The sequence below is a fragment of the Nicotiana tabacum genome, chromosome 24 (genome assembly GCF_000715075.1).
Source record: "Nicotiana tabacum cultivar K326 chromosome 24, ASM71507v2, whole genome shotgun sequence".
Classification (NCBI taxonomy): Eukaryota; Viridiplantae; Streptophyta; class Magnoliopsida; order Solanales; family Solanaceae; genus Nicotiana; species Nicotiana tabacum.
In genome coordinates, this window is record NC_134103.1 from 77,526,844 (window position 1) to 77,554,620 (window position 27,777).

The 27,777-nt window shown below is 38.8% G+C and overlaps 2 protein-coding genes across 2 annotated transcripts; both read right to left on the reverse strand.

Moving 5' to 3' along the window:
- Positions 1-8,538: 8,538 nt before the first annotated feature.
- Positions 8,539-9,135, reverse strand: LOC142178241 (uncharacterized). Its single transcript, XM_075247566.1, has one exon. The coding sequence runs from the start codon at positions 9,133-9,135 to the stop codon at positions 8,539-8,541; it is 597 nt and encodes a 198-aa protein (XP_075103667.1).
- A 7,514-nt stretch (positions 9,136-16,649) lies between these two features.
- On the reverse strand, positions 16,650-25,294 carry LOC107760954 (protein NUCLEOLAR COMPLEX ASSOCIATED 4-like). Its single transcript, XM_075247778.1, has 15 exons — positions 24,769-25,294; positions 24,583-24,675; positions 24,313-24,389; positions 23,940-24,001; positions 23,788-23,839; positions 22,844-22,944; positions 20,863-20,936; positions 20,605-20,706; positions 19,916-19,974; positions 19,645-19,819; positions 18,781-18,954; positions 18,242-18,401; positions 17,564-17,621; positions 17,362-17,467; positions 16,650-17,004 (listed from the first exon to the last, which is right to left on the reverse strand). The coding sequence occupies exons 1-15, from the start codon at positions 25,123-25,125 to the stop codon at positions 16,816-16,818; spliced, it is 1,839 nt and encodes a 612-aa protein (XP_075103879.1). The 5' UTR covers positions 25,126-25,294; the 3' UTR covers positions 16,650-16,815.
- Between the last annotated feature and the right edge of the window lie 2,483 nt (positions 25,295-27,777).

A 27,777-nucleotide genomic window follows, 5' to 3' on the forward strand; every position in this document is an offset into this window, starting at 1 on the left:
ATGAATGTGCTTAGTCATATATAACAAACTTTTTTGGGATTTAATAATTTTAGCAATGTAAAGGATGTGAGAAAATTTACAAGAAACAAAGTAGGAGTTCATTGATGTTATTCACGATAACTGCGCGAAACCAAAAGTGCCTTATATAGTTAAAGCAGTCTAAATATGGCAATTATGATTATATATGTTGCGCGGACTCTCCAAAACAGTTGTCGCACCCGTGTCAGATCCTTCAAAAATACACTATTTTTGAAGGATCCGACATGCACCCATCTATATTTTCAGAGTGATGTAAACTTAGGGTCCACCAAACTGTATAGTCAGTTTCCACATAACACACGCAATCAGAGATAAGTAAATGATACAGCAAAGTTTGATGTGGAAAACTCCCAACTCACGAGATTAAAAATCACGACCTACACTAGTAGGATTTCAACTTCACTACTGAGGAAACTTCAGATTAGAAACTATTGTAACCTAGGAATTAAACTCTTAATCCCTCAATCACTTGTAATAACTCTATTACAAGCCTCTTTGTAATAACTATATTACAAAGCCCACAACTCGACTAACTCTAGATAAGACACAAACACAAGGTTTATGGTTTTATAAATGGTTTCCTACACAATGCTTCTAGCTAAGCTAAGTAGGAATTACAAATAGATCACTCTAACAAAGGTACAGCACAACTAAGGACATATGGTAACACATTGTCGGAAACTGGTCCTTTGTTCTGTTGTTCTTCGTTATTGAAGCCTTGAAGTCACTTCCAAGATGGAAACACACTTGAGAGAGAAGCTTAATCATTTTCGAATTATTCAAGTGTGTGTTTCTCCCTTGCTTCATGTTGATAATATACAAGTGATGTCACTTAGATGATGCAAGAAATTATCTGGTACAAGGCATGCTTCATAAAGTGACAGTTGCATTGTTTGCACTGTTGCGTGTGTGTATAGAAAATAGTGCAGCGACTTTACAGCTGTGGGGAGTTAACTTGTACTATCAGTAAGGGAATTGATCTCCATCTGTTCCCTCCGTCGTCTCTTTGATTCTAGTTGTTGGAACTTGTGGCGGACTTGAGACTTATTGTTCTTGAGCACGTTGAGGATGTGTAACAGGTTCCCGATCTGATTCTTATCATAAAGTTTGTTAGATCATCAAAATACAAAAAGGCACATAACTTATCAAAATTTTCCCCTTTTGATGATGACAAACTTATAATTTGAAGTCCCCTTGAGAACCAGATCTCCATACAATATTTCCTGTAACAAGACTCTTATTCCCCCTCAGAACCTGTTCCAACCCATGTTCCCCTTCTCAATTTTTCTTCCCCCTTTTGGCATCGTAAAAAGATTATACACAAGTAATAGGCAAAAAGAAGTCTAGAAAGTTAACTCATGTCACATGTGTGCACACAACATGGCTAAAAACATAGCACAAGAGTATAACATGCTTGCAAAAGACGAGATGCTCATTATTTTGAAAGAAAAGAGAACAAAAATAGTAGTACCATTGTTACACAACCATTCACAAAAAAACAACTTAAAAGTACCAGTCATCGAAAAAACAAAATAGAGACTAAGGTAGGACAGACGCCATTCAACTGGACACTAGGAAGGAAACTGTTTTAAGGAACACTAGAAGGGGGAGGCAGGGATGAGGAGGCAAGGGTTCTAAGGAGAATATCCATTCGAGCATTTACAGACACTTGTTCGTTAAGCAGCTGCTCTTTCAGGTCCTCGGCCTATTTCCTGATATCTGCATTTTCTTTGGTCAGGCGAGCAACCTCTGTGCCTTGTGCACTGCTGGAACCAGGTACCTCCTGGGCCTAACTAAGCTGCCCTTCAAGAATGGCATTTTGTGCCTTCAACCTCCTTATCTCCTCATTTACAGTATTCTGAGCATCAATCAGCTGAGAGATAGTGGAATTGCTGCCAATACCTCCTTTCTTATCAATACACTCGCATTCCTCCAAGGTGGTCTTTGAGAAGGTCTGCTTGCGAGTTCCCACTATTGCTTTTCCTAAAGGGACTTTGAAGAAGTTAAATACCTTAGTGAGCAAGAACCCATAGGGCAAACCATGATTACCATCCTTGAAGTCTGTCACTTTCTTCATATGCTCTATCATAAGACCAGACAGATTGATAGTGGTGTAGGCATCCGGTGCTTCCATGAGGAATAGGTCTGCTTTTGAAGTAATCGAACATCTTTCTACACGTGGAAGCAAGAACTTATTCACTGTTTCAAATAGAAGTTGATACACTAGAAGGAGGGCCTTCTTGTGTACCCGTTCCCCTTACTGCACAACATCATCCTTCAGAATGGCACTTCTAAAATTTGGAGAACATGTCCCCTCAATGGATGAGATCCCTCCAGTAGGCACTCCCAAAATATTCCCTAACACAGCCTCGTCCATCACAAAATCTACTCTGTTGACCTTCAAGCAAATGTTATCATCTTCCACTGTAAACATATATGCGTAGAAGCTACGCATCTCTTCCTCAAACACCTTGGGGCTCTCATTGGTGAACAAGTGTGTCCATTTTTGAAACTCACAAATATCAACCAGTTGACGTATCCATGTCATGTCAAGAATGTCAGGGGTAAAAGTTCTGCCCCACAGTACTCTGCTTCCTGAGGTTTTCTCTGCCTTTATCCTTTGACACAATCACTTTGTCCCTCTTGGAGGAACCAGGTTCCTCGGTGTCACCAGCCTTTCTTTTCACATACTTCCTCACATTCTTCACCATCTTTTCAGACTTCTCACAAGATTTCTCACCAGACTTATCTCCCTCCACATTTTTCACATCCACAGTTTTCACAGATGACTCTCTCCTGGGTTTTGGAATCATAGTTTTCTTAGAGGACTTACTAATTAAGGAAGCAGGTTCCTTTCACCTCTTCATTGTCGACATCAACACAAGTGCTGGAGGCACTTCCTCCTCATTCACTAGCTTTCCACCTTTCACCAGCCTCCTCATTTTCTTCTCTTCTTTGTTTATCTTTAGAATAAATTCAAGTGCTTCCTTCTGTTGCAGCCTGGTAATGGGTCTTTTAAGAGTAGGTTCTTAGGAGCTACCCTTCCACTTCTAGCAACAATGAAGCTAACTACAGTCATGTTGTCATATTCTTCCTTACTATTTTCATTTTCCTCTTCAGATAGAGATCTCATCTCAGGAATGACGAAGTTCATCGGCTCAGCATCGAAGTGAGGAGAAGAGGCAGGACCAGTACTGACCTGGGGCTCTTTTGAGGAGCAAGGGGTTTCATCTCAAGTAGGAGAAGAGTGCTCTTCTTGGGCAGAGGGATCAGGTCCCTCTGTTGTTTTCCCAGTAGTACTGACAGGTGCCAAATTTTCAAGGGGCACCAGTTCCCTACCCTCATCCTTGTGACTTTCACCTTCCCCCTGAGACCCAATGGTCTCACTATCTCCCTCATGACCACCAACCAAACCTCCCTCTGTAGTAATTAGTAACATGTTCTCAACAGCTTCTTGCTCATTTACCCCCAAAATAGAATCAGAGGATACATGAGGAACATTACCTGTAGGATTGGCAATATTCAGATCAAAGCTTGGAACGGCCACTGCTGAAACTTTGCCACTACGAACCACATCTTATTAGGTATCAGAACTTTCCCCAACTTTCTGACAAGAAACTTCTTGTCCTTCGTCTCCGTCTACTGTTTCGTCTTCTGCCATTTTTTTGGCGAGGCAGAAGGAGATGTCGCAACAACGAACCTTTTGGTGTTCTAAGTCTTACGACTGTGATGAGAACCAGAACTCGATTGGGTTAGAGAGGAAGCAGTAGGTGGTTGTTGGTCTGATATGGGGTTTTGACTGGTCAATTGTTGGGACTTAGACTCTCGCTCCAGTTCTTCATGAGACGAAGACATAGTGGGGACGACACTGGAAGTGTTTGGAATTTATGGATTCTGAGACATAGTAGGGATTGTAAGTAAAGACACGAGAAGAAGAGAGTTTGATTTGAGAGAGAAAAGAGAATTTTTGGTTTTAATGTGGATAGTGAGGAAAGAGACAGCGTTTGGGGTTATTCAGAGAAAGTGAGGGACCGGTTACAAACGGGTATAAATTACTGGGTAAACGGGTCATTTAGTAACGAGTGTGACGTTTGAGTTCTAAAGAGATGAGAGAGAGACTGGAAACATTTAATGACGTGGCACTTTCATAGCCGTTAAAAATATGCATGAGAGTACAAAGGAACTACTAACCTGAGTCAAGGGAACCAGGTTCCCTGACTTGGTTTTGTAAATGTGAACCTCATCATTTTACCAAGATGCAACATTATTAGCTGCTTGTTTGCTCTGTGGTTGCCATGCGTGTTTACCTGTAACGGTATAGAGATGTGTTAGAACTTGCCATAAAACACTTTTTATTTGTTTTACCTGTTCATTCTTTTATAGCCAATCATTGAGTGCCCTGGTGCTCAGTTTGATTTTATCAACCCCAATGCCAATCGATTCTTTTCAAAGTTCTCTCTGCTCAGTGCTTTGGTGAAGATATTTGCTACTTGGTCTTCTATTTTGAAGAACTTCATGCAGATAAGACCTTTTTCAACATTGTCTTTGAGAAAATGATGTCGCACATCAATGTATTTTGTTCTCTTATGCTGAACCGGGTTCTTTGCCATGTTGAGAGCACTGGTGTTATCACATAGTAATGGCACACAATCAGATAATACACCAAAGTCCTCCAGTTGCTACTTGATCCACAAAAGTTGAGCACAATAAGAGGCAGTTGCCACATACTCAGCTTCTGCAGTTGAAAGAGCCACACAGTTTTGTTTCTTTGTACCCCATGAAATCAAACACGATCCTAGAAAATGTGCAATGCCAGATGTGCTCTTTCTATCCACCAGATAACCAACATAATCAGCATCAGCAAACCCAATTAAGTCAAAATTGTCTCCTGGGTATAGTAGAGAACCAGATCATACGTTCCTTTGAGATATCTTAGAATCCTCTTGGCAGCTTTCAGATGAAATTCTTTTGGACTGGATTGAAATCTAGCACATAATCTCACACTGAATACGATATCAGGTCTACTAGCTATGAGATACAAGAGTGAACCAATGATACCTCTGTACATGGTTTTGTTCACAAGAGAACCAGGTTCATCCATGTCCAGAGGAGTGGCAGTGGCAATAGGGGTATCAATGGTCTTTGAACTTTCCATCTCAAATCTCTTTAGGAGCTCTTTATGTACTTCTGCTGACTTATCATCGTTCCCTTAGGGGTTTGCTTAACTTGCAACCCTAAGAAAAAATTCAACTACCCCATCATGCTCATTTAAAACTCGCTTCCCATAAGCTTTGCAAACTCTTCACACAAGGAATCATTTGTTGTACCAAAGATGATGTCGTCAACATAGACTTGCACAATGAGCAGGTTCCTCCCCCGTTTCTTCAGAAATAAGGTGTTGTCAATTTTTCCTCTTGTAAAGCCATTTTCAAGAAGGAACTTGGACAATCTCTCATACCATGCACGAGGGGCCTGCTTCAGTCTATATAATACCTTGTCAAGTTTGAATACATGTTCAGGATGTTCATGAGACTCAAAACCAGGTGGTTGTTTGACGAAAACTTGTTCCTTTAGTATCCATTCAGAAATGCACTGTTGACATCCATCTGGAATAATTTGAATTCCATATGAGATGCAAAGGCAATGAGGATTCTGATGGCTTCCATTCGAGCAACTGGGGCAAAAGTCTTATCATAGTCGATCCCTTCTTCTTGATTGTACCCTTGCATTACTAACCTAGCCTTGTTCCTTGTTGTATTCCCAAATTCATCAAGCTTATTTCTGAACACCCACCTAGTTCCTATAATAGTTCTGTCCGAGGGCCGAGGAACCAGGTGCCATACGTTGTTCCTCTCAAATTGATGGAGTTCATCTTGCATAGCAGTAATCCAGTCAGCATCTTTCAATGCTTCCTTGATATTTTTGGGCTCAATTTGAGAAGGAAAGTTGAGAAGGCAAGTGAACTTCTTGTCTTTGATTTGGTTTGAATCCTTGAGTCAAGAGGAGTGATCACATTTTGGAGAGGATATGAACTTTTGTGCTTCCAGTTAGACACCTGAATCTCATTGTGAGAAGACCTAGGTTCCTCTGAATGGGATCCATTGTTGGCATTGATGGAGGAGTGAGTTCCACTTCTCAACTCAGCATCAAGAGTTCCTTGCATGGCATTAACAACTTTGTTCTCTACTTCAGTTGTTGTGATGAAGGAACCAAGTTCCTCTATATCATCTGGAGATTCAGCTATATCATCTTCTTTGGATTCCTTGACTTGACTCATTATGTCAGCCTTTCCATTTGCCATATCAATGACTTCACCAGGAACCTTTGATTGATCTCCGTCTAGATCAACCTTATCATGTGAATCTTTCCTACATAAGTGTTGTGATTCATTAAAGATCACATATATGCTTTCTTCAACACATTGAGTTCTTTTATTGTAGACCTTGTATGTTTTGCTTTGTGATGAATAACCAAGAAACATTCCTTCATCACTCTTGGCATCAAATTTTTTGAGTGCTTCCTTACCATTATTGAGAATGAAACATTTGCAGCCAAATGTCCTTAAGTGGGTTAACTTGGGTTTCCTTCCGTTCAGCAGTTCATACGGGGTTTTGTTCAAGAGGGACCTGATCATGCACATGTTCACATCTTCTGTGCCACAACTCAGCATCATCATCAACAACACTCAGACATATAAGATCCCCATTGTGCACAGACTCAAAATCAGCAACATAGATATTTTTGAATTTTTTTGTCAATAGAACCACTTCACCAGTCACGAGATTTGTGACTGTGCAGGTTTTTGATAAGAATTCCACTTTGTTTCCTTTGTCACAGATTTGAGAGACACTCAGTAGGCTATATTTCAAGCCATTCACATAGTACACATTCTCAATTGAATGAGTGAGCGACTTCCCAACTCTTCCTACTCCCAGAATGTATCCCTTTCTGCCATTGCCAAAGAACACACTCCCTCCCTGCAGGGCTTTGAGTGAAAGAAAATCATCAATACGTCCAGTCATATGCTTAGAATAGCCACTATCCATATACCATTTTGGTTGCTTCCTTTCACCACTCCCTGCACAAGAAAATCAAGGATTAGACTTAGGAACCCAAACAAGTTTGGGTCCCTTGTAGACTGTAGTAAGGAAAAGGGCGAATTAAACTTCTTTTTGTCCAAGCAGGCATTATACGCTTTTTAATAGAGGAACCAGGTTCTTTAGCAATAGTTACCTTTTCAACAAAAACCTTATTTTTCTATTGGGACTGAATTCTAGCCTTATAGTTTTCTTTAAAATGCCTAGTGTTAACACAGTGAGTGCAAAGCCAATTATCAGGGACAGTAACATACTTGCTATGTGGATTGCAGGGAGTCCTTTCCTTTTGGAACCCGACTCCCTGCCTGTTACCACCATTGTTTGTATACATGGTAGTGATTATATCAGAGGACCAAGTCTATTTTAGAGATTTTTCTAGGTCATTTTTAACTCTGCCTGGATCTTCTTGAAGTTGTCTGTTTCTTTCAAGTTCAGCACGCAGACTAGATTTCACCAATTTGAGTTAATTTTCAATCTTAATGTGTGCCTCACTTGCAACTTCCTTTCCCTTTTGGATGTTCTCAGAACTTTTTCTCTTTTTTTAATTCCTCAATTGTTTCTTTTAGATCCAAAACTACTACCAAGAGGTCATCTCTCTCATGCTCTATATTTTCAATTCTTTCAGTTAGAATATCTTTTTCTCTTTTTAGAACCTCAATGGTTTCTTTTAGGTCAACCACTACAACTATCAGATCATCTCTCTCATGTTCTACCTCTCCTAGTTCTACAGTTAACATATTTTTATCGTTTATAAGATTACGATAAACATCAATTAAAATATTGGCAAGGATATAAGCTTCTTTTGAGAGTAAGACTTCAAATTTCTTTGAACGTCTAGAAAGTTTACCTCATCATCATCATCATCTTTGCCATCGTCATATTTTGCCATCAGGGCAAAGATAGAGTCATATTCAGCTGCTTCGCTTTCAATTGCCATCATGGAGGTGTCACTTTGTTCATCGTCTTCCCTAGATTCACTGGAAGAATCTCCCCATGCAGCAAGAGCTTGTTTCACAACATTCTCAGCGATATCTTTTCTCTTGAATCTCTTGTCAGGAATCGGGTTCCTCTTAGCTGCTTTGTCTGTGTTGTGCTTGTACTGGTCTTGCTTGAGGAGAGGACAGTCTTTGATGAAATGTCCTAGCTTCCCACATTTATGACACAAGTCATAAACTCTTGGTTTGTTGGAGCTACCCTTTTTTGGAATGCCTCTATTTCTGCGAACCATTTTCTGAAATCTCTTCGTCACGTATGCCATGTCAGCATCCTCACCACTTTAGTCATTGTTGTCAGCCTTGAGGACCATGTTCTTCTCCTTTTTGGGCTCTCTTCTTTCATGGTCCTTTTTCTTCTTCATTTCATAAGTCTTCAGATTGCCAGTGAGTTCAACAATGGTCAGCTTTTAAAGATCTTTTGCCTCTGTGATGGCATTAACTTTGCTTTCCCAAGAGCTAGGTAATACACTAAGTATCTTCCTGACAAATTTGTTTCTTGGAATAATTTCTCCTAGAGAGTGGAGCTCATTGATGATAGGGGTGAATCGAGTATGCATGTCCTGAATGGACTCATCGTCCTTCATCCTGAATAGTTCATAGTCAGTAGTGAGCATGTCGATCTTTGACTTCTTAACTTGAGTTGTCCCTTCATGTGCTATTTGGAGAGCTTCCCAGATCTCCTTGGCAGAGTGACAGGAAAAGATTCTGTTATACTCGTCTGGACCAATACCACAGACGGGGATCTTTTTTGCTCGGAGGTTTTTCTCTATAGTTTTGCGATCAACATCATTGTACTCCTTCCTTGTTTTTGGAACTGTCATTGTTGGCTCCCCAATGGCCTTCATGGGAATGAAGGGGCTATCACAGATGATATCCCAGAGCTCAGAATCCTCAACTATGATAAAATCATGCATCCTTATCTTCCACCATCCGTAATACTGTCCATTGAATCTTGGTGGTATGTAGGTTGATTGACCTTCTTCAAAGTTTGGTGGAGCAGCCATGTGGATCCTCTCTAGGTGTTAGCCTTGTAGAAAGAACATGCTCTAATACCAATTGATGTAAACTTAGGGCCCACCAAACTGTATAGAGAACCTGGTTCTCTATCAGTTCCCACATAACACACTCAATCACAGATAAGAAAATGACACAGTAGAGTTTGACGTGGAAAACTCCCAGCTCACGAGATTAAAAACCACGACCTAAACTCGTAGGATTTCAACTTCACTACTGAGCAAACTTCAGATTACAAACTATTGTAACCTAGGAATTAAACTCTTAATCTCTCACTCACTTGTAATAACTCTATTACAAGCCTCTTTGTAATAACTTTATTACAAAGCTCACAACTCGACTAACTCTAGCCAAGACACAAACACAAGGTTTATTGTTTTACAAATGGTTTCCTACACAATGCTTCTAGCTAAGCTAAGTAGGAATTACAAATAGATCACTCTAACAAAGGTATAACACAACTAAGGACATATGGTAACATAGTGCTGGAAACTGGTCCTTTATTCTGTTGTTCTTCGTTCTTGAAGCCTTGAAGTCACTTCCAAGATGACAGCACACTTGAAATAAAAGCTTAATCATTTTCGAATTATTCAAGCGTGTGTTTTTCCCTTGCTTCATGTTGATAATATACAAGTGATATCACTTGGATGATGCAAGAAATTATATGGTGCAAGGCATGCTTCATAAAGTGTCAGCTACACTATTTGCACTGTTGCGTGTGTGTAGAGAAAACAGTGCAACGACTTTACAGCTGTGGAAAATTGACTTGTACTGTCAGTAAGGGAACTGATGTCCATCTGTTCCCTCTGTTGTCTCTTTGACTCTAGTTATTAGAACTTATGGCAGACTTGAGACTTATTGTTCTTGAGCACGTTGAGTATGTGTAACAGGTTCCCGATCTGGTTCTTATCATAAAGTTTGTTAGATCATCAAAATACAAAAAGGCACATAACTTATCACAGAGAGTCCGAGCAACATAGATTTCTGAAGCAGTGAATTTTGAGACCATGCTTTTGGCTAACTCCAAGAATGTCAAACCAAAGTAGGAGCATCTCGGTTATGAATAAGGATATTCACCAAATATGTCTCTAATATACAAGCGTGTTATAATGAATGCCACCAAGACTATGGGACCAATAACATCCACGAAAAAGGATTGGTATTGCAATTTGCTAGTAATGTATAGTACTATCTAACCTAAAAAGTGGGGCAAAGGATAACTTTGTTTTAGACCATACCAACCTAAAAAGTCTAATATTGGTTGGTCCTACTGCGTCCTAAGCAAATCATGAGATAACCTTTACACTATATCCGTGATTAATTAGATATGTCCCAATTGAGTTGCTCACATCTCAACTAATTCTATTAGATATATCCAATTAAGTATCGAATAACTTTGACCACCAAAACTTAAGTAAATTAGAGGAAATACCTAATAAAATTTGAACCTATGACCTAATGATTCTCCTCCAACTTTAATAACTACTAGGCCTGCCTTAAAGACACCTTATAATCAGAAAACCAGTTCCAGAATTACTAAAGCATAATTTGATGACCCGCCATGTCATCATGCCACATAGGCGCCATTTGGCATATATTAATGCCATGTGGAAGCTTACATAGGAGAAAGGCTAGCATTTGTGAGAAGATTCTAGAGAAATATGGACATTTCCTTTAGAAGATCCTAGATCCCTATGGGTTTGCTAGGAAAGTCCTTGGAATCTTCTAGGTTTGTAGAGAATTTTAGAGAAAGCCCTTATCTTGTACATATTAAGGACTTGTGTAACAATTAATATTTACACATTAGCCTCTAAGAGACTACTATATAAAGAGGGCCATTCATTTGTAATTCACCAAGCAAACAATTCAAGTTCTCTCTAATACAAATCTTCATTTAACAATTCTCTTGTGTTCTTTCTAACATCCTCTTAGCGATTGTGAGTATAGTAAGGCTGGCTTGGCATAGCTAGAACGTGAGCAAGTTGTGCAAGATCGTGAGCGAGTTGTCAAGTGTCGTACATATACTTAGTTAAAGACTAAGGACGTAATATTGTGGTATCAGAGCAAAGGTTACAACTTAGGGAATGACGAACGACGGAAAAATTAACACTGTCAACACCCAAGCCAACGTCATCCAGGATACTGTTGGCAAGAAGGGTCATAACAAGAAGAGGAATGCCACCAACAGGAGCCAGGAAGTGCCACCCGAGGTTGTGTCAAACGAAGGGCTTACATCCCAAGAACCATCATCCACTAAGGCGAGAGAGGATGAAGTTGAGGTCCTGCCCGAGGACGTCTCGCTCGGTAAATAGTGGGTGATGAAGATGAATGCGGTGATGGACGCCATGGATATCTTTGGCCAACGTTTGGGTAAGATGGAAGGCACCCTTAGCGTTCTTGAGAGGCACACTCTTGAAGAGATTGAGAGTATCTGAAATGACTTGGAGGGACGTACACAGACCGAGATGGAACTAAGGTAAACCATCACTGCCTTGGAGTGCAGACTTATGGAGACTTTGAGTACTATCAATGTTATAAAGGCAAAGATATAGTCACTCGAGGATCATGTCGACGCTGGCGTGACTGAGCTGACCAGCAATGTTGTGGTAATGAGTGAGGCCAAGATCAAGGCTCCCAAACCCCCGATGTTCAAAGGTGTTCGTGATGTATAAGAAGTGGAAAACTTCCTATGGCACTTAGAGAACTACTTCAGGCACGCAAAGTGAGGGACGACGAGGCCAAGATCAACAATGTCATGTTGTACCTCTTAGATACTGCCATGCTATGGTGGAGAAGGAAGATGGCCGGCGTGGATAAAGGTCTATGTACTATTAGCACGTGGGATCAGTTCAAAACCGAGTTCAAGCGACAGTTCTTTCCAAACAATATCTTGTACGAGGCAAGGTGCAAACTTAGAGAGTTGAAGCAAACATGGAGCATACGTGACTATGTCAAGGAGTTCACCACCCTTATGTTTCAAATCCCCAACCTGACCAATGATGACTTATTGTTCCACTTCATGGATGGGTTGCAAAATTGGGCTAAATAGGAGTTGCAACACCGGCAAGTCGCGGATATAGACCAAGCCATAGTGGAGGCTAAATCATTGATGAATTTCAGGCATGACAAGCACAACAAAGACAAAGGCAAGGAGTTAAAGGTTAGCAATGTCAAAGGTGGGGGAGACCGTGGCAAAGGCAAGGAGATACAACAACAATACTCCAAGACTCAAGATTCCAAAAAGTCGAGTGGCTATCAGGGCTACACCGAGAAGAAGGCGCATGCCGAGAAAAAGGGATGCTACATATGCGGAGGGTCGCACGACTTTAGGAATTGTCCCAACCTAAAGAGCATCAGCGCCATAATCCGTGAACGGAAGGAGCAGCCACAAGGAGAGAGTTTGGGAACCGCACAGTTGGGTATGATCAGATTATGTAGTGATGTCACAAATCAAGCTATCCAACCTACCGATAATGGCAATCAGTATGAGGATCTCACCATCAACACCAAGCCCGCTCATGCAATGGTGAATACTGGAGCAACTCATAATTTTGTGACTGAGGCTGCTGCAAAGAGATTAGAATTGAAGCTTGATCCAACTAACTCTTGCGTCAAGATCGTGAATGCCGAGGTACAGAATGCTCGTGGGGTAGCTAATGGAGTTGGTGTCAAATTGGGAACTTGGAAAGGTATGACAAACTTTACAATAACACATATGGATATCTTTGACATCATATTGCGACAAGAGTTCTTTAGACGTTTCCATACCTTGATTGACCCTTACCTCTAACGTCTCTTGGTTATGGAGCGAGAAGGTTCTTGCATGGTACCTACAGTGACTATGCCATACGGATAGAGCCAAGCACAACTTTCAACTATGCAGGTTGTCAAAGGGATCAAAAAGGGGGAGCCGACATTCGTGGCAACCATTGCAAATCTGGAGGAAGACAAGGGTTTTCAAGAGACAGTGCCGCCTTGCATAGAGAAGTTACTTGAGGAAAACAAAGATGCCATGCCCGAGGAGTTGCCTAAGCACTTGCCGCCTAGGCGAGAGGTGGATCACAATTTTGAGTTGGAGCCGGGGGCTAAGCCACCCTCATTTTCCCAATATCGTATGGCACCGCCTGAGCTAGAGGAACTCAGGAAACAATTGAAAGAGCTGCTAGATGCTGGCCACATTCGCCCATCAAAGGCACCTTTCGGCGCACCAGTATTGTTCCAGAAGAAGAAGAATGGATCATTGCGCTTATGTATTGACTACCGAGCACTTAATAAGGTCATCGTGAATAATAAGTACTCAATCCCCCTCATTGTTGACTTGTTCGATAGACTTTGGCAAGCCAAGTACTTTACCAAGGTGGATCTTCGCAAGGGCTACTATCAAATTCGCATTGCAGAAGGGGATGGGCCGAATACAACATGTGTGACGAGATATGTAGCCTTTGAGTGGTTGGTGATGCCTTCGGCTTAACCAATGCACCGGCCACATTTTGCACCCTTATGAACAAGATTTTCCATCCCTACCTTGATCAGTTCTTGGTAGTCTCAACAACACCTTGGAGGAGTACATGGAGCACTTAAGGAAGGTTTTCCATGTCTTGCGGGAGAACGAGCTATACATCAAGAGGGAGAAATGTGAGTTAGCACAATCAAATGTGCACTTCTTAGGCCATGTCATTAGCAATGGCGAGCTACGCATGGACGAGGCTAAGGTACGTGCTATCCAGGAGTGGGAGGCACATATAAAGGTAAACTCAGTTGAGATCCTTCCTTGGCCTTGTTAACTACTATCGTCGGTTCATCAGTGGCTACTCATCAAAGGTCGCACCATTGGCTGAGTTGCTAAAGAAGAACAGCCATGGGTTTGGACAGAGCATTGTCAAAAGGCATTTGAAGGCCTTAAGGCAGCTGTAACAGAGGAGCCAGTCTTGGCGTTACCTGACTTTGCCAAGACATTTGAGGTGCATACAGATGCCTCAGACTTTGCCATTGGGGGTGTCTTGATGCAGGCTAAGCATCTCATAGCATTTGAGAGCCGCAAGTTAAATGAGACGGAGCAGCGTTACACGGTGCAAGAGAAGGAGATGATTGTCACTGTGCATTGCCTTCGTACATGGCAACATTATTTGCTCGGGTCGAGGTTCGTGGTCAAGACTGACAATGTGGCTACTAGCTACTTTTAGACGCAGAAGAAGCTCACACCAAAATAGGCTAGGTGGCAGGATTTCTTGGCCGAGTTTGATTATGTGATGGAGTATAAGCCGGGTAAAGGTAACATTGTAGCCGATGCCTTGAGCCAGAAAACCGAGCTTGCTGCCATCACTTCAGCAAGTTATGACATTCGTGAGGCTGTAAAAGAAGGCATGCAACATGATCCATTAGCCAAACAACTTATCGAGTTAGCTAACTAGGGCAAGACGAGACGTTTTTAGGTAGAAGACGGTTTATTGCTTACCACGGGTCGGCGGGTCTACGTGCCTAAGTTTGGAGACATTAGACAGCGGATCATAAGGGAGAGTCATGACACAATGTGGGCTGGTCATCCAGGCCAACGTCGCACTAGGGCTTTGGTTGAGTCAGTCTACTATTGGCCACGCATGCGAGATGACATAGAGTGTTATATGCAGACATGTCTTGTGTGTCAACAGGACAAGGTTGAGTAACAGCAACCTGGAGGACTTTTGGAGCCACTACCAGTTGCAGAGCGTCTATGGGAGAGCGTGACTATGGACTTTATCACTTGCCTACTGAAGTCTGACGGTTATGGTACTATTATGGTGGTCGTGGATAGATTTTCCAAATATGCCAGCTTCATGCCCGCCTCACCAGGTTGCACAGCCAAGGAAGCCGCCAAGCTATTCTTTAAGAACGTGGTGAAGTATTGGGGCTTACCAAGGCATATTATCAATGATCGAGACCCATGTTTCACTGGAATTTTTGGAGAGAGTTATTCGACTTACTTGGCACAGAACTGCACTTTTCCACTAGTTTCCACCCACAAACGGATGGACAAAGGGATCAATGCCTTACTGGAATACTACTTGAGGCATTATATATAGTGCACATCAGAAAGATTGGGCAAGGCTCCTGGACATCTCCCAATTCTCGTATAACTTGCAGCGGAGTAAGTCCACAGGGAAGACACCATTTGAGCTAGCCACAGGCCAACAACCACAAATTCCACATTCATTACCAGCCGCGTTCGAGGGAAAGAGTTTGGGGGCTTATCATAAGGCTAGAGGATGGGAGGAGCAGCTTGACACTACTAAGTCCTACTTGGACAAGGCATCTAAGCAGATGAAGAAGTTTGCGGACCGTAAGTGACGCCCTAGGGATTATAGAGTTGGGGACATGGTCATGGTGAAGTTTAACCCAAGATAGTTCAAGGCACTATAGGGCATGCATCAGAATCTGATTCGCAAGTATGAGAGCCATTTAAGATCGTCGCCAAGGTAGGCAAGATCTCATACAAGCTTGACATGCCATCGTATCTTAAGATCTACCATGCCTTCCATGCCAGCATGTTTAAGCCATATCATGAAGACAAGGATGATCCGAGCAGGGGCCAATCAAGTCGAGCGCCTATTACTATCACCGCCTCGCATGATTGGGAGATTGAGGCTATCATTGATTACCAGGCCAGGCGAAAACAAGGGCAGAAAGCCACCGCTATGTTCCTCATCCATTGGAAGGGGCAATCACTGGAGGAGGCCACGTGGGAACGATACGAAGACTTATGGCAATTAAAAGATAAGATCCGAGAGTTTATGCAGCAGCATTGCGCCGCGGTCGTCGCAATATTAGGTGGGGGAAAGTGTGATGACCCGCCATATCATCATGCCACATAGGTGCCATTTGGCATATATTAATGCCATGTGGAAGCTTACATAGGAGAAAGGCTAGCATTTGTGAGAAGATTCTAGAGAAGTATGAACATTTCCTGTGAAAGACCCTAGATCCTTATGGATTTGTTAGGAAAGTCATTGGAATCTTCTAGGTTTGTAGAGAATTTTAGATAAAGCCATTATCTTGTAAATATTAAGGACTTGTGTAACAATTAATATTTACACACTAGCCCCTAGGAAACTAGTATATAAAGATGGTCATTTATTTGTAATTCACCAAGCAAACAATTCAAGTTCTCTCTAATACAAAGCTTCATTTAACAATTATCTTGTGTTCTTTCTAATATTTTCTTAGCGATCTTGAGTATAGTAAGACTACCTTGGCATAGCAAAAACGTGAGCAAATTATGTAAAATCGTGAACGAATTGTTAAGTGTCGCACGTGTGTACTTAGTTAACGACTAAGGACGTGACAATAAGGCGGGACAATGAGATTCTCAGCAATGGAGGGGCAAATAAGATTTGTGGGCCATGGAAGGGTTGGCGTTTCGAGTGAAATAGTTGATTCTACGTTCACTGTAAATAAATTTATAATCTAGGCTATTCTACAGTAACCAGATACAAGAGTTTATCAACGGCAGACGCGAACAAGTCAGTAGTCAGTATTAAGGTACAGCTTAGTGAAAATGTCGAAAAAAATTGCCGCCTCAGAGGAAGAAATGAGAAATTTGAATGAATCATGATACAAATTAGAAAGAACAAAAAATTGAATAAACATTCACAGGAGTCAAACAAAGGTTAAGAACCATTTTTGGTTCAATAAAATCACGAGCTCTCCACTCGACTTCGTTTTGCAGAAATATGACCATTTTCTTTTGATGTGTTGTCCAGCACTGCAGTATTATCCTCATCCTTCAATTTGAAAGTCCAACCCGGAAAATCTGACTCCGAAAATAACTTAGCTGGAGTTGCTGTGTAGAACGCAAGGGGAACCTGTTTAACTCGTCTCCTAATCTGCAACATAAGTATTAATGTTAGAATGCCATTACATGGAACATTAACGGATACAATAAAAGGCAGCAGATGGCCAGCATACAATGAGACAGGGAGTTAAAAATGCTTAAACCAGCAAAAGGAATGTCAAAAACCTAAAATACTAGAAGAGATTTAATCCAAAATGAATTCAAAAGAGAAATAGAAAAGCAACTAAGGCCAAGCGAGAAACTTCATTGGTTAAAGAAGCAAACATAATAGTGAAGATGGTATGTCAACCAATTGCAGCAAATTTAAAAAATAAAAAATAAAAAGTGTTGTCAACCAATAAGTGGATGATTAAAACCAAAACAAATATAGTTACATAATGAGCATTACCTCGTCACCAAAAATCGTCGCATATGAACCAGAACTAAAATCTTTGACTGCCACTTCAGTAGTTTTAGCTCTGATCGTCAAATCATTCTCAAGGGATAAAACAAATCTAACACATGAAAGAAAAAAGGAAGACTTAGTTGAAAAGCACAATTGAACTAACCAGAAATGCATATTAACACAGCGAAAACTATAATTATCATACCTTGAAACCGGCGGGCAGTAGTGACGACGGAGAGTGTCAACCTCCCATAGAGAGCTCCCTGTGGAATGAGAATTTAACACATCACCTTTGCCAAGAATATTGTTTTAAACAAGGAAATCAAAACTTTACACTGAGGAAGCGCCCACTTTTATACCTTACAAATATCCCAATAACCAAAACATTTCAAATGACTAAAGCAAAAACACTGGGATTGAAGGTCCAGAAAACTTAACATCCACCTAAAGTTACAGCTAATAAACAAAAGTTGAAATGCCAAAAGAAAATTATTCTCAACACAATTGCAAAGGTATGTATCTAAGAAAGGCCAAGTAATTCCTTGGCCACCCCTTTTCACCCAAAGAAGATAGAAAAGTATTCTCAGCCGGAAAAAAAAAATTAAAAATAATAATAATAACAAACGAATAAATAGACAAGTACCAATTTGAGTTGACTTGGGACTTTGAAAAGCCCTTTAACTGATTAGAAAGAAAAAAGGAGATGGCAAAATGCTTGACACTACACTGGTTGAATGACTGGAGCTTACAGTTGTAAAGTCTTGCCAATGCCTTTTCAACTCAATTAGAAAGAAACAAGAAGAGATATAGGAGAAATGCATGAGACTGACAGCTGAATGATTGAACTTTAGAAGTACGGCAACTCATGAAACAAGAAAATTACTCATTGCGTTAGCCTTCAACGGATCAGTCTGCTTGTCATCAAAAAGATCAATGCCAGGATTGATGTTTGATATTTCTCTGCTGGCACTGGAGTCCTCGATGCTGTCATCAGTCTCCCTCTCTGCTTCTGTAATGTCTTTCGTAGTCTCATCACCATCCTCCTACAAAGAATTTTATCTCAAATATATGCTTTTGATCCTCTAGAGGCATGAATGGAACACTTGTACAATTTTAACAGTAGTAAGGAAGCAGGCAGAAAACTTTACTATGACATTTTCCAGCCAGAAATGGTTTGCACTTTTGAGTGTCATCCAACAAAAATAACTATTCCTCAATCCCAAACTAGTTGGGGTCAACTATATGAATGTTGTACATCCATCCCACTCTATTTAGATCTGTTTCACTCCACTACTAAATAGTTTGTCATTTGCACGAACTAGCGGGCTCTAAGTTTCACCTTATCTCCTCACTGTCCCACATAGATACGGCATCTCAAAGAATGACTTCAGCAGAAAAAAGGGCAAGACCCCATAGTCTTACCTGGTGCACCAAGCAATTTATTGAAGGATGTCTCCTTAAGAGATTATGAATTAGAGCAACAATGACTAATGCTCCTGAAGGAGGGACAGCGAGCGAAAGCCGACTGAGTTTTTTACAAAATGCAGCCGCCAAATATGCAGGAAGAAGTGGTGATCTCAGGCACGAATCAAGAAGCTGCAAGTAACATTTTGCAGTTAGTGTCCATAAACATAATAACTAGATCTACCATATTACAGCATACTGAAAAAGATATTCCATCAAAATCAATAAAGTAAATTATTTGACAAGTAAATGATATTGTACTGACAGCTTCTGAACATTTTATTGCTCAGGAATCAGCTGAATTTTCAATGAGCAATACACAAAAATATCACATAGTTCAGATATCTCTTTTTTCTGCTTGATAACATCAGTTCAGTATGCATACTTGATAGAAGCAATGACGAAACTACGATGAACATTATGAACCTGAAAGAGCAGACTTCAACTTCCCAAACTACAGAAATGACAGTTATCCAATTAAAACCATATGCAGAAAACGTAGCATATGCAGAACATTTCCAAGAGAGATTGTGGTTGCTTGCGTTTTAATTGTACTCTTCAGGAAAACATCACTTACAAGTAGACAGTAATTAACACTTCCATGGAAGTGTACAACAAAAGATACATTTCATTTCGGCCGAAAGCACTTGCACTCGGGGAAATTCATGTTACATATGGGAGATATATAGCAGCTTAAGTCAATCAGCACTTAAACCAAAACCTACTAAGCATAAATTATAATCCCCCAAAACAGACATGATAGTCTGATAGTCCGAATAGTAAACCAATACAAAGAGGGGAAAGCAAAGTTTTTGATATTACCTGAAAGAACTTAGCCCTATGCTTTGCCATAAAAATGGAGGGTTCCAATAAAGCATAAAGCTTTTCATAGAAGTTGGGGTATTCAAGACCATGTTGTGTCATGAGAACAAACAAGCTGCTAAGAGCCATCACACTGACTACCCCTCCAATATCATATGACCGTGTTAAGAAATCACTGCATATGAAAAGGTACTGCAGTCACTCAACAAGGATTATCAAGTCTGAAAGAATAGAATTAGTACAAGAACAAGAAAAAAGTACAACGTATTACCACAACATGAGAGGATTAGACAGATACGGAATAACTACTTGATGAAGGTTCACCAGAACCTGAGATCAGAAAGCAAAAGAGAATGGTATAGAAGCGATATCGTCATAACTATCGTGTTTCAGGAGTAAAAAAAACAGAATTTAATAACAAAAGCTTGCTTGGGAGTAATCAAGAATTCATTACCTTATAAACAAAAGAATAGGTAGACGGTACCAGCAAAGGAGTTACAGATGCAAAAATGAAAATTTTACTACCACTTCAACCAAATCTTTTAGAGGATCTAAAGCAGAATTAAATGTGAAATAGATTTACTCCACCGTCTCATAATTTTTCCCCCATCAAAGGCTGGTTGAGGTTGTTCAAAGCCATATTTACATAAAATTTCACAACTTTGCACAGTTTCATCATAAAAATACATTCATGAAATATGCTAGTATCATATAGAGGGACTATTAGCCATAGGACGAATATCTATGTCTTCACTTAAACATGCTCTGCACTGTAAAACTTTAAAGGTCAAATCAAAATCAAGTGTAATATGACAGCATCACTTACCACAACTTGAATCAAGAGATACCGGATAAGAAGAGAAAGAGCAGAGATCATAAGAAGTACAAAAGACAATACAAGCACAACACCTTGTTCCAACAGATAAAATGGATATCCAGCCAATGGAACTGTTTATTTACCTCTTTGTAAACATCAATAGGAAGTGGTAATCTAAGGAATGATATCCAGGCTTTAGTAAATTTCAGTTTCATCTTTTTTGCAATATTGGCTGGAGATAAAACCTGAAGATTACAAAGTACTTAAAACATTAGCTTGCATGAAAACGCAAAGAATCAGCAGATGTCCTTAAAGAACAATCCAACAATGTGCGGTACACAGAGGAAAATGTCCTTTTTTCTTCATTTTTTTTAAATATCACAAGGTGTTTCACTAGATACCTTGATATTAGAGGATTCATCCTTGCATTGCTTTCCGCTATGTCCTTTGTCATTCTCTTTCCCAGCAAATATACCTAAATCCACGTAAATATAAGATCACAGCAAAGAGAGGCAATAAGACACAAACATTTAGTATAGGACATATTGCAATCATTGCAAAGAAAATGATACGAACAGCTTGCTTTAAGTCTGAAATTGTAAGAACTAAAAACTGCTAAAACTGAAATTGGACAATCCTGCCTAAGGGATATTTCAAAAATCAAAATCAAATAGAGTGATATATGCATCTTATATGTATCGTAGCTATGTATTCGGGTATTATAAAAAATATAATGTGAAGCCATTTGTGCAGGTTCTCTGCCTTTCAGAATACAGCTTGTATATGAGATTTCCCCATAATTAGTATATTTATTTACCTTATCCGAAAGAAAACAATGTGAGGCATTTAATCTAGAAAGATTTGATCTTTCATCAAACTACGAGCTTTGGATTTTAGTAGCTAGGTTAATAAGAGAGAGGATTCTAATTAAGAGGCTCACCAAACTTCCTAGTTCCCAAAGTTCTGCTTCCAACTACCGATGAGAAAGCTTGGACGTATAGCAATTATCCTAGACAACAACAACAACAACCCAGTAAAATCCCACTAGTGGGGTCTGGGAAAGGTAGTGTGTACGCAGACCTTACCCCTACCCAAAGGGAGTAGAGAGGTTATTCCCGATAGACTCTCGGCTCAAGAAAACGAAAAGAGGCAATATATCAGTACCATCAACGAAAACCATAAAAAAATAACAGCATCACAAGAACCACAAAATAGATGAAAAGCAAAACAATAACCAATAAATAAGACCCCGCACTATGAAAAACGGAAGAGTAGTGTGAACACAACATTTACCACTAGCAGTCTAAGACAAAATCCTATCATACTAGCCTCACTCTGGTACGAAGTAGAAATATGCTCAACTACCTCCTAACCTACAACCTTAATACTCGACCTCCACAGTTTTCTATCAAGAGTCATGTCCTCGGTAATCTCAAGCCACGCTATGTCCTGCCTGATCACCTCTGCCCAATACTTCTTAGGCCGCCATCTACCTGTTCTCGTACCTACCAAAGCCAGCCGCTCACACCTCCTAGACAACAAACGAAATTAAACCCAAAAAAATTGAAATACCACAAAGACCAAGCTGAAATGGTTGTTTGTTTCTTTTCCTTCAACTACTTCTCGTAATAAAATTCTTTTGGACAATCAAGAGTCATTTTATCCTTTCAATCTATTGGGAGCTCAAATACCAATATTAGACGAGGATTGCTACTACCTTTTCCGATGAAACCCTACTGAGATTGCTATTTCCCATAAAGCCAATAGAACGGATACATTATGTAGGCACATGATAAAAGAAACACCTTTTTTTAAAACAGAGGGCTAAAAGCGCGTACACTCAAAATGCAATCAAACAAAAATACCTCAAACTCAAACAAGTTGGGGTCTACCATATAAATCCACTATTGTCCATTTTGGTTTATTAGACCCATATATTCTATTCAGAGGATTCATCATAATTAGATTGTTTTACCCAGATCGTCAACCCATCACAACCCCCACCCTTTATACGGTCTTCAGACCGACTTACTTCGGAAACTATATAAAGCAAAACAAAAATTGCAAATACCCGAATTCGGTTCAGATGTAGGATACCTATCCAGAAGTTTTCGCAACTCAATCATAGATGATGGAATCATCAAAAATTTGACCTTTTTGAATCTTTTCAATCCATAATAACAGTTGACATACATTGGTAAAAACTTACAAAAAATTATTTGTTCGCAAGAAGTGATTGAACAACAACAATTAGCAAAAACAACATTTGCAAAGATCCGTTGTGAAATTTGCTAGGACAAACATTCTTCCATATATCAAAAGCAGATGTTAAATACAGATGAAGCACTAAGTCAGGATTCAACAATTGGTTAAGTTACTAACCTGCACCATTCCACATATCATATTCTGATTTGCCATCTGAACCTTCCAGAGGAGGGATACGAGAGAGTAGATGATATAACTTGTGAGTTGAGAGGGCCAAGCTTTAAATTAAATCAAGAAAAGCAAAGTTAAAAAAGGAGAATGTTGAGTACAACATTTGGACACTAAAAACTAGAACTTCCTGGGTATTGACTAAAAGGAAGAATTGCTTCTATAAGTTGAAAAGAGATGTGGCACACTGAACCAAAAGAAAAAACCATCATAAAAATTGACTAGCAAAGTATTTAATATGCAGTAGAGTTTAGAAACATTTCAGGAGAAGGATTAAAAAGAAAAGACTTCTACAGTAAACTAAATAGTTAGAAAAATATCCTGAATCTAAAAAGGTGATAAAACACAGTGTACAAAGCCAAAAATAAATTTAAAAAAAAAAACTTGAACAGCTTGCCAAAGCAACATTTTCCAAATCTCTAAGTTCTGCAAATACTGTGTCATGAAGATAAACTTGGCAAATACTATAATTTAGCTGATCCTTTGTCAGACCTACGTTTCTCTACCGTCCTAGCTATCTGTATATTCAGTTTAGGGGTGCCTCTTTAAAATTTAAGAAAAATGAAAAGTAATTCTAAACTTATTCTTTTAAACAAATAAAACGATCAAAGAACAAACAGTTTCTGGATAAATAAATCAACCGGAAGCATCAAAAGCAGGTAACATAATCATAGTGCAACAACATTAGTTGCCTTTACTTTCTGTAGCTCAATTATCTACCATAGTTAATGAAATGTTGTTGAAACAATCAGCACCCAATAAAAAGAAAAATAGTTAACACATTATTTGTGTAGGAAAAAATGTTGCATTGTCCAAGTGATAAAAGAGTGTGTTGTCCATTAAGTAATTCCTCATTGAAGGCAATCAGCATCACTCAGATAACTAAAACCAACCTTGATTTTGGCTTGTCCGCGTCGATGGTGTCTGGGCTCTCATTTTTATCGTCTGACGGTGGAAACATCAAAAAAGGCATGAAAACAAGTTCAAGAAAAACAAAGGAGGTAAAGACAGGAAGTCAATATGGAATAAGATAATGTAGTGATACCAGAGATATCTTTGGCTTCTATAGTTCGAGAAAGCTTCTCCATGCTGATATAAGTAAAATATCTGATGAAAGAAGCCAACAAATCAGAATAGCATGTAAAATGTATCTGCTAATCGTAAATTTGAAATGCTAAGCTGATTAGAACAGGAAAACAGGAATGCAACCAACAGGATCAAGGGAGCAAACAGACAGAATTATATGAATTTTTATTGAAGTCTCTGAATATGGGAGTGTATGCTAAATAAGAAATTCCCCTACTTCCCTTCTCCTTAAAATCTCCTACTTTTACTCTACCAACCCCCCCCCCCCCCCAAACACACACACACACACACACTCAAGTAAACATAATCATTTGAGGACATAGTCATCATACCGGATATCAATGTACTTAAAATACTTTGATGCCAGCAATTCAGGCAAAATATCATCCACCCCGAGAGAGGAATGAACCTGCAACATTTTAAGACAAACAAACTATCTTCAATCAAGTTCCTTGCAGAAAAAAATAACAGAACCAGTGCAACAACAAAGCAGTTAAGGCCACTATATTTAATCAAACGTTGTATTCACAAATTAATATACAGTACAAAACTATACATTATGAAATGATGGGTAACCACCATCCAAATAAGCTGTAACTTACAAAGATATGAAGAAGCCTGTGGTAAATAGCAGAGTGAAACTTTCCACCATTTCCAACTTTCACAAACTCCATCAACGTGTCCAACACAACTTCCTAATCACCCAATATACAATTAACACACATATCACAATCAACTGAAATTAGACAATTTAAAAAAAAAAAGTTAACAGTCGAGCTTGTCCTTACTCTAAGTGCTTCATCGGATTGTGAACAGATAGCAATATCCAGTAGGGATTGAACGAAGTCGTCAAACTTGGAACGAACCCATATTCGATAAATGAACTCAGGATCATTTTGGGAGTCGGAGGAGGAGACAGAAGAAGAAGGGAGTTGAGGAAGCAAAGGAGTGAAGAAAGATTGAAGAGAAAGGAGAGATTCGAGGGCGTATTGGGGTCGAGTGGTGGGGGTGATGAATGAGAGGAGGAGAGGAAGATTGTTAACGTGAGCTCTTGAAGAAAGAAGCTGATGACCTAGGGTTTTGAGCTCGGCAAGTGAGTATTTGTCTCTCTTTTTCTGCTTCTTTGATAACGTAGAAGAAGCCATGGAATGGGTTTGCTGCTTCTTAAATGCAAATTAGTGTAGCAAATTTGAGCTATGAGAAGCAAATATAGCTTAATAACTTTGAATTGAATTCTGTTTTGGTTTATGACAAAGGAGATATCATTCAGAGCTAAAAGGGAGAAAAGGAAAAAAAAAAAAACAGTTCGATTCTGTAGAAATAGAGGGGAAGAGGAAGTTTGCGGGGGAGGGTTTAGCAACTGGGTTTTAGGTAGAAGGACTGTTCGAATTTGGGCTCCAGTCGTTTGTTTCACATACAACCCGCTATAGGCAAGGCTTTGGGCCAAGTCCGTTCAAATATAGAAGAATTAACCCAAATAGCCATCCACTTAATCTCTTAAACTAAAAATAATCAGGAATATATATATAATTAATGCATAATCTATGTATATCAATTAGAAAAAGTAAATATTTGAATATGACTGGCTATTTGTGTAATAATCTCTCAAATATATGCTTTAAATATTTTTGAGATATTTATAAAAAAAGCCGGTAAAAATTCACTATTTATCTTTTCTAACCGGTATAGATGGATTAGACTATAATTATACACATATTAACTTCAATCCACCATTCAAACATTAAGCAGAATTCAGAGTTGAGTTTATCAAATTTTGTTTCTTTCCGTCAGGCAATGTTAAATAACTATAAAACATAAAAAGACATTCTTTGAGATATAGCACATAAATTTTTCGCATGAACTGTAGACATTCTTTCCAAAAAATTCTTTCAAGTCTCAGACTATTGGAATTATAGTTATATTAATCATGTAATATGAACCAGCATACGTTGCTAATTTGTAAGTGCGGCTTACTAGTGGCAGAAGCGAGAGGCTAGATATAGCAATAGTCTATTCAAAAAAGAATAGCACGCCTTCTTTTTTTATCCTTTAATGAAATGCTCTTATATAAAATGTTATACATGTTATAAATAATAGGGCAAAGGTCCAAATATACCCTTGTATTATACAAAATTGAGCACATTTGCCCTTCGTTAATACTTTAGCTCAAATATGCCCTTACCGTCACATAGTTGGTCCATATATGCCCTTAGAGTTATACAGTTGGCCCATATATGCCCTTTTCGAAACGGAATTCACTCAAACTAATTAGCTCTTTCGTTAATTATATTAAAGTGTATTACAAACACTATTTCCTTTTTATTAGTATTTTTTTTCTTTACCTTTCTCTTTTCTTTCATCTTTTTTCTTTTCTTCTCTTTTTTTTCCTTTTTCTTTCTCCCTTATCCGTTTCCTCCATTACTGATGTCTTTTCCATTTTCGTCACCAATTTCACTTGACAAAACTCATGAATTTCAATTACTAAGAAAATTCTCTCATAAGGTAATCAAGTTCCAATTTCACTAGCCCTCTAAATAAACAAAATTAAATTGTTCTAAAAATTATAGTTTAAACTTTAAGATAATAAAAATATCTCAACCTTTAACAATACTCAAAAGACCAAAATATTTAAATTATTTTCAGAAAGATAATTTAATGATTAAAAGCCTAGAGTTCAAGTTATAGTGTTATAAATTTGAGTTTTTAGTCTTTTTTCAGATGGACATTTTTTATTTTTTATTAACTATGTAAATTATGGGTGTACATGGAACGGGTTGGTTTGATTTTTATCAAAATCAAACCAAACCAATTATATCGGTTTGGATTGTTCGGTTTTGTTGGATTTTTGGGTTTTTTGTTACATAAATATTATTTCAATCTTACTTTGTTAATTTTTTTAGAACTAAATATATGTTCAGTAAAAATTTAAAAATTAGCAAACATATGATCTATAAATATATTCTTATGGGAGAATTTTCTTAGTAATTGGAATTCATGAGTTTTGTCAAGTGAAATTGGTGATGAAAATGGAGAAGACATCAGTAATGGAGGAGATCGGATAAGGGAGAAAGAAAAAGGGAAAAAAAAAAGAAGAAAAGAAAAAAGAAGAAAGAAAAGAGAAAGGTAAAGAAAAAAAGTACTAATAAAAAGGAAATAGTGTTTGTAATACACTTTAATACAATTAACGAAAGAGCTAATTAGTTTGGGTGGATTCTATTTTGAAAAGGGCATATATGAGCCAACTGTGTAACTCTAAGGGCATATATGGACCAACTATGTGACGGTAAGGGCATATTTGAGCTAAAGTATTAACGAAGGGCAAATGTGCTCAATTTCGTATAGTACAAGGGCATATTTGGACCTTTTTTCGTAAATAATATTAAGAGTGAATGTCCATGTATTATGAAATTACTTAGGAGCAAATTATGGCCAAGTGGCATGGCCTTCAACAAGTGACAATGCCTTTCAACAAATGTCAAGACTTTCAACGAGTGGCAAAACCTTTTCAACAAATGTTAATACTTTCAACAAGTGACAAAGCATTTTCAACAAGTGTCAAGACTTTGGACAAGTGGCCAAATCCTTTCATGCAAAAGTGCCTATAAATAGGCCCAAACACTTGAAGAATATCATCAAGAAAAGTTTATTAATTATCTCTCTCTAAATTCCTCTTGTTTTACTTTATTTTCTATTATTCCATAACACGTTATTAGCACGAGACTCTACTATCTCAAGAAACTTTTTGAGAAGACTAAGGTATAATTTTTCTCCTCTTTTAATTATGACTGATATTATGA

Excerpts from the sequence above, each read along its gene's own strand:
- LOC107760954 (XM_075247778.1), bottom strand. The coding sequence starts at position 25,125 with ATGGCTTCTTCTACGTTATCAAAGAAGCAGAAAAAGAGAGACAAATAC. Across the intron at positions 18,402-18,780 it reads TAAATTGCTTGGTGCACCAG|GAGGATGGTGATGAGACTAC; the intron begins GTAAGACTATGG and ends AATTCTTTGTAG. Across the intron at positions 17,005-17,361 it reads CGACGATTTTTGGTGACGAG|ATTAGGAGACGAGTTAAACA; the intron begins GTAATGCTCATT and ends CTTATGTTGCAG.
- LOC142178241 (XM_075247566.1), bottom strand. The coding sequence starts at position 9,135 with ATGGCTGCTCCACCAAACTTTGAAGAAGGTCAATCAACCTACATACCA.